Genomic DNA, 10,937 nt, shown 5'->3' with positions numbered 1-10,937 from the left:
CGTCTGCTCGAGGGCGTAGTACCAAGTCTCGCGCGGCACCCCGTAGGTGATAGGAGGCGATCCATGTGCGGTCGGTGCCGAGCGTCCGCCGCCCCCGAAACCGCTCACACCGGTTCAGCCGCCCGTGGGTCGGTGGCGCCGTCGTAGGTGGCGAACTCCGGCTTCGTGAAGCGGGCGGCTGCGGTGCCACGGGCGGGACCTCGGGGGTGTCCGCCCGGCGGCTTGGGTTGACGGACGTGCTTGCGGTGAAGGGCCCCGCAAACCCGCCAGACCGCCAGGGCGATGGGCGGGCGGCCGGACCGTCGTCGCGCGGCGCAAGATGGGTGTAGACGGGCGCCGCGTCGGTCCACGTGGGAATCGGCGAGGGCGACGGCGGCCACCACGCGGGCCGGCCCTGGCCGCGCCGGGAGGCGGGCGGCGGGGGCGGCGGCGGCGGCGGAACCGCGGTCGGTCGGGCGGCGGCGGAACGGCGGACGGTGGGGGCGGCGGGTGCTGGCCGGCCCCGATCTCCGCGAGCTCGAAGCGGATGGCGCGGAGGTCGTCGGCGAGGTCCGCCAAAGTAGCGGGCAGGAGGTCGAGGCCCGTGGGGACGGCGGCGGCCTGGTCTCCGTTGGCAGCGGCGGCGGCCCCCTGCAGCGCGTGGGCGCCGGTCATGGCGGCGGGAGGTGGCGGCGGTGGACGTGGCGGCGATGGTGTCGACGGGGGGGCTATTGGAACCCATGAGACCTAGGCAATCTGATACCAAAGTGGTAGAGACTAGGGTTCTACGGGGTTTAGGGCGGAGGTTGTAAGGGTGGAAGTGAGGGCGGAGAGGTTGGGGAGCTCGGCGCCGGCGGCTGGGCGCCGTCGCGGAGGAAGAAGGAGGCGGCTAGGGTTGGTGCGGCGGGGGCTAGGGTTCTCCCGTCTCCCTTCAGGAGACGAGACAGTAATGATACTGAATTATTGTCTGATTAATCTTGAAGGGATACAAGTGTTTATATAGGAGGACGGCCTCCTCGAAACCCTAATTTACTTGGGCTAAGCCCCTAATTTACTTGGGCTAAGCCCATAACTAGCCACTAGTGGGCTTCCTACGTGTATAGGTCAGACCGACCATAACAAAATCCTTGTATTTTCTTGCTACTAGTGATTGCCAATAAAGCTGTGTTTGGTACTAATTTTTAGGCTGCAGATCTCCAGATTGTATGGTTTTATTTTTCAAATGCTAGAGTATGTGCAGAAGCTGCTCGGCTTGGATCCATCGAGAGACACGACATAACTTCAAATCTCCCCTGGCACACCAACACGACTCACCCACTCCCAGCCCATAAAGGTAGAGGCCTTTCTACTTGTCTTGACTGCATTCTCTCTTCTCTCTACAGTACCTGGCTCCCAAAGACGTCCCTTTACACTATGATTTGGGTATCATTTAGTAAATGATAATCATGCCACTCTACAACTCTAGGTGATGGGGTGTGATTTAAAGAAATATGGTTCCAAATTAGTATAAGTATATTCCAAATGGTGGGATATATGTCTTGAGTCCATAGTGTTGTTCCTTTTTTGGGAAATGGGATCTCCACAGTAGAACCCCTTATTGAACATGCATGCATTCTGTCACCGCTTGTAACAACTCCATGGATCATCCGTTCATTATATTTATTATTACCACCAATATTATTGATATTAGTTTCCTTGTCGCTCACTAGGACCTCAAATTACCTCCCAAGTTTATCAAAATGTATTGGAGTTGAGAATTGTTCCATCTCACTGCATATCACAGCGCCCACACTACTGGCTACTAGAAGTACATCACTCAGCCCGGTGAACTCCTGCATTGCTTCCAAGTAAAACATAAAATAGACTACTTGTTAGGATTTTAAAGGTTCTCATCAGGCTTACACCCTAAAACACTACCCTGGGAAGGTGGGAAGAAAAAGAAACTCCAAGCACCTATAAAATGACCCAATCAACATGGTTCCCCCATCACATCTTCTGCAGCGATGCAGTGGAGCAGCTAGCTCAATTTCATGGCTGAACAGGCAGCTGACATTCCAGTTAGTTACAGCAGCTCCTCCACTTCACCAACCAGCAGCATCTGGGAGAGCCAACAGATCATGCAGATCCACGCACCACTCCCCTCATGGAGCCCCCACAACGGCACGCTCCTTGTCTCCGCTACCACTGACCCTGTAGCCTTCTCCATGGTCCCTTCGTCATCGTCCCGCTCGCACCTGCCGAGTGGGCATCTATGGAATAAGACTGTCCTGTGAGTATGCATGCCGTATACTTATTGATGTCTTTTCAGTTACAGCTGACTGAAGAAATTTGACGATTAAATGGTATTTTCAGCAATACCAGAGCTCATGGGAGCAGCAGTGAGCATGGTGGGGGCAACGGCCATGGAAAGGACTTTCTTTCCTTGCTTGAAGCGAGGAAGGTGATGCCAGAGATGCTCGATGATTTCCCCGCTGCGGCATGCGACTACCTCAAAGGCATGGACAGTGGTGACTACAGCAGCATGGCCGGATCATCTACCTACGGTTTGGACAGCAGTGGCCCATACACTGGCTCCAGTCCTCCGCTCACCAGGCATGACGAGGTTCTGAAATCTCCACCAGTGTACCTGGGGAACAGTACTTTGGTGCAAGGGAGCGTGATGGGCTTCATGCCAAGCCAGAATCATGAGGTACAACAAGATGGTGACCAGCAGCAGGAGCTTGGAGCTCCCACTGGGACATTTCTGCACCATATGATTCCTAGTAGTGGTGCGATTCATGGAAGCTCTCTGGGTTATTCTGGCTCTGGGAATGAAAGGGTTTTTCATGAGTCCGGAGAAATGCAGGTTTCTTTTGATGCTTTGAGTTCGCTGGATGCTATCTCTTTTAGTGGCTACAGATCAAACAAAGAATTGACACATATCAGTCAATATGAGCAACATACTATATCGGTAAGACTGGTATGCTACTTTGTACTGTGAAGTAATGGCAGAGTAGTTGTGAATTGTTTGCAATGTGCAGAACTCTACGATCTACCTGTGTGTACATATGATTCTGCAGGAGCAGCCAAAGGCAAGGACTAGTAGTAGAAGTGCAAGTGGCGCTGCAGGTGATCCTAAGAAGAGAAAATCAGAAGAAAATTTGGGAGGCAATGGAAAGAAGTCGAAGCAAGATACTTCAATTACATCACCTCCCAAGGTAACTAACTACGAAGAATATTTGACGAACTGGTTTAAACTTTCTGAGTAAGCATTTGATCAGCTTATTTGGAGTGAAAAACAGGCAGAAGTGCCTAGCGTGAAGTTGGGAGAGAGGGACAAGATCATAGCATTGCAGCAGACCATCTCACCGTATGGAAAGGTACAAAATTCTTAATGTGGATATTTCAAACTGAAAATAACAATATGACCTTATATTCTTCTCTTTTTATTGCTAACTCCATCTAAAAGTTGCATTTTGTCAGACGGATAGGGCATCAGTGTTGTCTGAAACCATCAAGCACATCGAATATCTACATGAGCAAATACAGGTCGACATCGTCACAAATCCTTTTCACATAAGCAGTATGCTCACCCCCTAGCATCAACATACAATGACTGGTTGCACCGACGGTTTCCTATTATTGCCTTGGATCACAAAGCATTTCTTACCTTGACTTATTGTACCTATTTGTTAGTGGATTTCCTTGTCATTCCAAGTTTGTAAAAAGAACGGTTGTCATTGTCTGGAGACTAATTAACATAAAAAAATAGGGACACTCACACCGTCATGAGTCACAGCCAGCACTCCCTTTTCCTGAAGTTAAGTATTGCCAACTGTTAGTACCATGCTGACTACTTACGCTTTTTTTTTATCTGATGTTGACAGTTACTTAGTGAACCCTACATGGAGCATATCACAAATAAGGTAGGATTGAAGTGCGAAGATCCCAATTTTCTTCTCTTAACTCAAAATCAACTTACAGTTCCTCTGTCATGACTTCCTATCATCAACTCTTTTCAGGCGCCCTTTCAATGGGGAGGTAAAGAGGAGCAGAAGGCAGAGCATGATTTGAGAGGTAGAGGGCTGTGCTTGGTTCCTGTTTCGTGCACCCCACAAGTTTTCCAGGGTAATAGCCTGCCGGATTGCTGGATGCCGGCGTACAAGAGCCCCCTTTACCGATGATCTCGACAGTTGCGTGTTTTGCTCATCAGCCTGTGATTATGACACTGACGGATTGGTTGGGCTGTTAATGGGAAGCCGATTGTTTTGCTTTGCTTTCTCCGTGTTTAACTTAGTACGTAATTATTGTTTTCGTTTCCAGTGCCCTGTTTTGCTGTTGATTTGTATGTAGTCTAGAATTAAAAGTTGGGGAATCCCTAGCTTTGAGCAAAATCCGTCCTGATGCCGGTAAGATGATAGGGCATGGTATTTGTTCAGGGCTGATTGTTAACTCCAACCCACTGGTTGTGAACTACTACATGCCATTATTGTCTTTTGGAGGTTGATATGTCAATGACATTTTTTACAGTTTTACACACCCTCTAGTTTTGTTTCAACCCAGTTCAATGTTCCCTAGAAAAACACAGTTTAACGTTTCCAAATACTAGGGGTAGTATTTTTTTAGTCTTTTGGTTTTTTAGTAAAATATGGGTGAGTTATGGGAAGCAGATTTGGTGCACATGAGCACCAATGCACCTGGTTTTCAAAATATTTAAAAATTGCATATCTGCGTTTCAAAAAATCATCACATTTATTCCGTGAATACATACATATGTCCTGAATACTTGTGCAAAATTTTGTTAGAAATTGCATTGTATTTTGAGCTACAAAAAAAACAAATTTGTTAGAAATTTGTCTTTTTCGTATAGCTTAAAATACAACATATTTTTTCTCCAAAATTCATACCGTATCTTCAGAATGTTTTTATGTATATGGGTATTTAACATCAATTTTTTTTGAAATTTAATAAATATGATTTTTAGAAAACAGGGGTGCTTATATGTCAAAAACACTTTCCGCGAGTTATGCCAAATGAAGACCTACAGATAAACTCTCTGTTAACCCCTTTGCCCGTTTGCACACACATAACTTGTTCGGATAGCCAATGGGCCAGATCAATATTGAGGCCGAAAATTAAGCACGCCTGTGCCTAGCTAGATTTATATGCAGAGGGCCGAGGGCCCTGAAATGATTCAATCGAACCGAATATGTTTCTTCCATTTAAAATTTCACATTACAAGAAACATCACGAGGGTACTCTAAAAAAATCTACCTTTGTTGAACAATATAATAAAGAAGGTCGTATGCATAAAAAAAAGTCCTGGGTCTCATCATCTATTTCTAAAAGAAACTCTTGAAAAAAATCATCAAGAAGGATTTGGAGTAAGGATGGTAATGGTGCGGGTTTGGACGGATATAGAAAAAACAGATCCATGCCCAAATCCATCAGCCTCGCTCTGCCCCGCCCACGAAAGTATCCATGGACATGGATGTCGCCCCAAATCTAAATCCGATGGATACCTGGATATCCATGGATATCCATACCCATAAAATTTGAGTACCATTTCAGCAATATTCACTTGCATTTCATCAATAATAAGCTAACATGAATATTTTGGCAGTATTTCGACATTATTTTCGTAGCATTTCAGTCGTAATTATATCGACAATTCATAGGAATATCAAAGCAACAATATATCACAATAGCGAGGAGGCGGAGCAATCAACGAAGATCCACATTCAATGCGGCCGGCGGAAGCCCTACCAGCACAAGGCGGTTCCGTGATTATTTAGAGTATAAAATCATTAATGCTTAAAATAAGGGTTTGGTGATTTGGGCCTAAAAAGGACAGCCAATCGTAGGTAAAATCGCATGTGTCACTGGCATGTGGGTCCCACATGTCAGTTGGATATCCATCGAATATCCATGGAGCAAAAGCTATGCCCGTGGCCGCTCCATGAATTATCGGATATCCGGCCCATGAAATCTGTGGACACAACCAACCCTCCATACCCGTGTCCGGAGGGTCGAATATCCGTGGATACCCGGATTCGTGGATAAAATTGCCATCGTGAATTTGGAGCCGGCATGGGACGACACAGGTAGCAGCCAGAAGTCCGCACATCACCGTATCCGGTGTCCGTTGTATGTTCCCTCAAATGTTGTTCTGGTACTACGAAAATGTTGTTCTGCTATCAACCTGTGAGCAGTGCTCAACCTCAACGGAAGCAAGCGATCAATCATCAATCTGGGCCGGCTATTGAACCATCCTGTACCTAACTTTAGATAGTAGGACGAGATCAAGATGTGACATTTTCTGTGAGACAAGTCGATATTACCAGTTCCCACATGGTGTGATCTGAACAATCATGTTTTCAATATAAAATAACTCACACTTGCGACCTGCAAACTAAACAAACCAGCCCGTGCATCTTACACCTATCGTTTTTAACACAAAGAAACCAGATATTTTGCTACGATGAATAAACATGTCTTAAATCCATCAGGAGAATCTTGACAGGGGAACAGATCCTCCTAAGCAGCAAAACAAGAACTGGCGGCAGGTTATGACTGTATGACTTGCAAAATATTCACTGAACTCAAGAGTCAGAGACCTCTGCCGAACTCAAGGCCAATGCCGGCGGCCGAGTTTATCACTGGGACTTCCTCAGCAGATTATCACACCGGCGCAGCTGGAGGAAGCTGCCTAGTGGCAGGAGTGTGCACCGGCCTACCACACCGGCACGAAATTGTTGGCGTCCCACTCGACTCAACAGGAGATCGGAGCTAGTAGCATGTCACCTTCTTCGCGGAAAACTACCTAAATTGCAGGTTAGCCGCATGTATAGCAGCAATTGGGTGCATGCACTGGACCGGCCATCTCAACATCAAAGTCACTATCCGGGTGGCTAGCTCATTGCAGTGGGCATGGACGCAATACACGCATTCGTTTATTTTGAAGAAGATCGCGGACTGGATCAACGCGGTGTTGCGAATCATCCTCGGTATGGGCCATATCTGGCAAATCCCCTTCTTGGCAACCGATCGCTCGAGCGAGCGATTCTTGTCGGCGCGGAGCGCTCGCGCGGCAGCGCGAAGGCAATTCCCTTTTCGCCGCGTCACGCGTGTCACGTTTGTTTCTATTTTTGGTAACCGATCGACTTTCCCTTTTCGGCCCGTCGTTTTCGAATTATTTCGAATCGATTTGGTGTTCCCCTCCTTCCGCCCGTTATCCTCTCTCCCCTGTTCTCGTCTCATTCAGCCCTGACGGAGAGGGCGACGGCGACGGCGACGGCGGAGTCGACGCTCCGATTCCTCGTGGGTAGTGCGCGACCTAGATTTCTCCTGCCGTCGCTTCACTAGCAAGGTCCAGTCGATTTCTGGCTATTTGGTAAGGTTAGTATTCCAACTGGATCTAGTGGGGAGATCTGGGTCTCGCCGGCCGGTTTGTTTGTCCGGCGAGGGATTGCTTTCCACCGTGGATTTATTTTCTGATGGGTTTTTTGTTTGTCTGGCGATGGATTGTTCCGGCGAGGGTTTGTCTTTTTTGGGTGGATTTTGTTCTCCGCCTAGGTTCCTGATCCGTCTCTCGGTTCACAAACCTCTGTTATCTGGGTCTCGCCGGCCGGTATTGTTTTGTGCGGCGAGGGATTGTTCCACCTTGGATTATTTTTCTGATGGGATTTTTGTTTTTGTCCGGCGAGGGATTGTTCCGGCGAGGGTTTTTTTTTGGGTGTATTTTGTTCTTCGCCTAGGTTCCTGCTTCGTACCTCGTTTTTTCACAAATCTATGTTATGGGATCGGCTGTAAATTGCGTTTTCACTATTTTAATGTTCATTGTAGTCCGATTTTTGGCCTGTTGCACTGCTTTTTGTCCACAATTTCTATGGTAATTGTAGCAGGAGAAAGCAGAGATCATGGGACTTGTTTTCTAGGGGTTCACAAATCCCTGTTATGGGGTTTGTTTTATCAACCCACTTATTCACTTTTCATCAACAAGTATCTCAACGTTTAACCAATATATACATTCTGAAGTTACCCACCTCTTTTTTTCCCTGTGTTTAGGGAATGATGAACTCATTTTTTGTACTCCTGCATATGTTTTTTGTTTTGATGCTGATTTCTTCCTTTTTACAGTGGTGATTCTTGGTTGGGCTTGATATATCAACCAAGGCATTGTTATTTTGATTTCACTAAGAGTTTTTCTCATTATCATGGCATCTGTTTTTGTATTGCAGCGTTGTTGTTTCCATGGCGGGCAGCAAGAAACAAGGTGGTGATCATCTAGGTGTTCGCAAAATGCCCAATGCTAGTGAGCGCGCTAGGAATCGGGCCTCTCCTTTTCCTGTTGTCAGGTTATATGAACATCTAAGTTCTGATCAGAAGAACTCGATTGGGGATATGGATCTTGGTTCAATGCTTGACATCAAGTGCCATGTTCTTCACAATCCATTGATAAGCTGGCTCGCTCCTTTGTATGATAGTCATTCCCGAGAGTTTGTCATTCAAGGGCGTGGTAGAATCCCTCTCAATGCTGATTCCATTTACCGCACACTCGGTCTTCCGCGGGGGGATATTCCTGTTGTGTATGCAATGGATTCTGTCATAGAGGCTCGTCTAGGTCCTTTGTTATTTCCTGGCCATAGCAGCACGCCGAAGATTACTGGTGTGTTCACAATGCTGTCAGAGATGACTCAGTATGATGACATTTTCAAGCAAGTTTGGATGATGTATCTTGTTTGTACTTTGCTTGCACCAACAACGTCTAACAAAGTCAGCAACAGATGTTATCCTATACTGGTATATGTGTTATCCTCTAGTTTTTTAAAAAATCATTCAATTTTTTTATCAACATATGTGAACAATCATTTTTTACGCGGTGTTTACATTATTTTTTTGTAGGACAACATTAGCAATGTCAGGAACATGAACCTTTGTCAGTTTGTGTGCGACAGATTGCATGATGAGCTTTGTACTGGGAAGCCTTCTGGAGGCTGCCTGTTCCATATTCAGTTACTGTATGTTGACTCTTTGGATATTAGCTCTCTTAACCTTGACCTTCCAGATGGTAGATTTGTTGCTAATATATGGTCAAAGAAAGATGTTGATACTGTGCTTGATGCTGACTTGAAAAGGGATGGATCTGGTTATGGGAATCTCGAGGTTAGTTAATCTTTTTGTGTTTCTCATGTTATGACATGAACTTTTGTGGTCGATTTTGTGCAAGCTGATGCATTTTTTGTTTTTGTTTTGTCACTAATATCAGTTGAAGCCACACCTTGCTATAAATTTCAACTTGTTTGGAGGTGCAGCTAGCTTTGAAAGATGGGTTGAAACCAATACTGCACCTAACTGCCCGAAAAATGTATGATACAGTGATAAGTTTTTAATTTTAGTTTTTTGTTTTTCAATTTTGTATGGTACCATTACATTTTTTTAGTATATCTCTTTTTTTAAATGAATTTTAACCTTTTTCATTTTTTGTGTGTTGTTTTTTGATGTAGCGTAAAGACAAGGTTGCTAGATTAATGGGTGAGTTTGCGTCTGGTCTCACTGGTCTAATGAGTAAGCTTGTGCAAGGTTTGACTGAGGTTGATGATGATGAAGTTGTGTATACTGCAAAATCTGATAAGACATTACGCTCTCAAATCGTTGCCTCTCGTTCATCGCATGATGGAGGTGCTGCAAACACAACCTCTCCTATTGCGCAATCAACTTATGATCGTCCTGATAAGATTGTAGGGAAATCACCAATACGCCGTCTGAAGAATGTGCCTTGCAACCAAAGTGCTGATGCTACAGATGTTGGGGGGGATGTGCCTTGCAAGCAGATTGCTGATGTTACAGATATCGGAGGGGATGTCCTTTGCAACCAGAGTGCTGATGCTACAGATGTCGGAGGGGCTATTACTGCTGATCCATTGAATGTTGTTGATTCCGTTTCATCACCTGTCTCTGAGCAAACTAATGTTCTGGCCGAGGCCCGTGTTGTTGAGCAAACTCGTGTTACCAGGTCTGCTGCAAAAGCAGCTTGTGGTGCCAAAGCGCCATGTCAAACTGATAAGGTACCTGTTGTCAACTTCAGTGACAATATGTCTGACGGCGAGAGTTATCATTCTGGCAATGACAGTGATTATGTTGATGAAGCCGTTGCTGATCGCTTTGTTATTCAAAGCAGACGTCATGTAGATGGAGGTGAGCATGGTGATACCGTGTTGTCGGAATGTGCAGGAGTGCCAAGCCAGACAACTCTTTCTGGTGTTGCGACAGTTGTTCCCGGTGTTTCTCCTGAACTGGTTTCCAGCAGTGTACCCATGGATATTGATTGTGCTGTTGCAGAACCATCTGATGCTGATGCTCTAGTACGTTTTAAGGAAACTGATATCACTGTTGCATCAGCAGATAATAGGATTGTGTTTCAGGGTCTTGAAAATCTTGCGAAGCTAGCGCTATGCATATTGATGGTGTTGTTGATGAGCGAGATTTAGATATTGGGAAGCAAGTTTTATACGAAACAAATGAAGCTGATCTTCTTCGTGCCAAAGATGCCGTCGGTCGATGGTCTTTGTCATTTCGCTTGCACGTAAATCAAATGCGAAGTTACGAGTTCTAGCCTTGAGGTTGCTGTAATGAATGAAGGCAATGTGAAAGGATTATCTGATGGTTATGATGTTGTCAGTGAGACAATCAACGACGTTGTGAATGATTTGAAAAGGAGTAGGTGTGCTCTCGATGCTTCTGAAGCGAAACGTACTTGTGTTGTACGCGAGGATCGTTCTGTTAATCCTGTACAGAATGAACCGTCATCTGCTCCTAAGAAGAAGCCCAATGTGAGAGGCAGAAGGTATTTTTGATCGACCCCGTTTGAAGTTACTCACCAATGTATTTCATGTGTAGCTATCAACATTTATGTCGTTGCATTTTCTTACATTTTTTCGCTGTAAATGTATTCATGTTTTTTTCTTTTTTTGCTCCTT

The 10,937-nt window shown here is 45.6% G+C and overlaps 1 protein-coding gene across 6 annotated transcripts; it reads left to right on the top strand.

The window, feature by feature from the left end:
• The first annotated feature begins 459 nt into the window (after positions 1–459).
• Positions 460–4,467, top strand: LOC127335905 (uncharacterized). Of its 6 annotated transcripts, none has more exons than XM_051362642.2 (8): positions 468–1,312; positions 1,689–2,248; positions 2,332–2,938; positions 3,039–3,176; positions 3,261–3,338; positions 3,442–3,507; positions 3,846–3,884; positions 3,981–4,467. In XM_051362642.2, exons 2-8 carry the CDS (start codon positions 2,010–2,012, stop codon positions 4,140–4,142), a joined length of 1,329 nt encoding a protein of 442 aa, XP_051218602.1. In that variant the 5' UTR covers positions 468–1,312; positions 1,689–2,009; the 3' UTR covers positions 4,143–4,467. The 6 variants fall into 6 exon arrangements, with proteins under 6 accessions (XP_071682778.1, XP_051218602.1, XP_071682775.1 ...); XM_051362644.2 differs by having other exon boundaries at positions 469–1,312; positions 2,051–2,248; XM_051362645.2 differs by having other exon boundaries at positions 469–1,312; positions 2,048–2,248.
• The last annotated feature ends 6,470 nt before the right edge of the window (positions 4,468–10,937 follow it).

Source organism: Lolium perenne, chromosome 2 (genome assembly GCF_019359855.2).
Source record: "Lolium perenne isolate Kyuss_39 chromosome 2, Kyuss_2.0, whole genome shotgun sequence".
Lineage (NCBI taxonomy): Eukaryota > Viridiplantae > Streptophyta > Magnoliopsida > Poales > Poaceae > Lolium > Lolium perenne.
This window is presented reverse-complemented; position numbering and strand designations above follow the sequence as displayed.

What these genes read in the sequence shown, in the direction of transcription:
- LOC127335905 (XM_051362642.2), top strand. Translation starts at nt 2,010, where the DNA reads ATGGCTGAACAGGCAGCTGACATTCCAGTTAGTTACAGCAGCTCCTCC. An exon ending in ATACTATATCGGTAAGACTG is followed by an intron (nt 2,939 to 3,038) that starts GTATGCTACTTT and finishes ATGATTCTGCAG; the next exon opens with GAGCAGCCAAAGGCAAGGAC. An exon ending in TGGAGCATATCACAAATAAG is followed by an intron (nt 3,885 to 3,980) that starts GTAGGATTGAAG and finishes AACTCTTTTCAG; the next exon opens with GCGCCCTTTCAATGGGGAGG.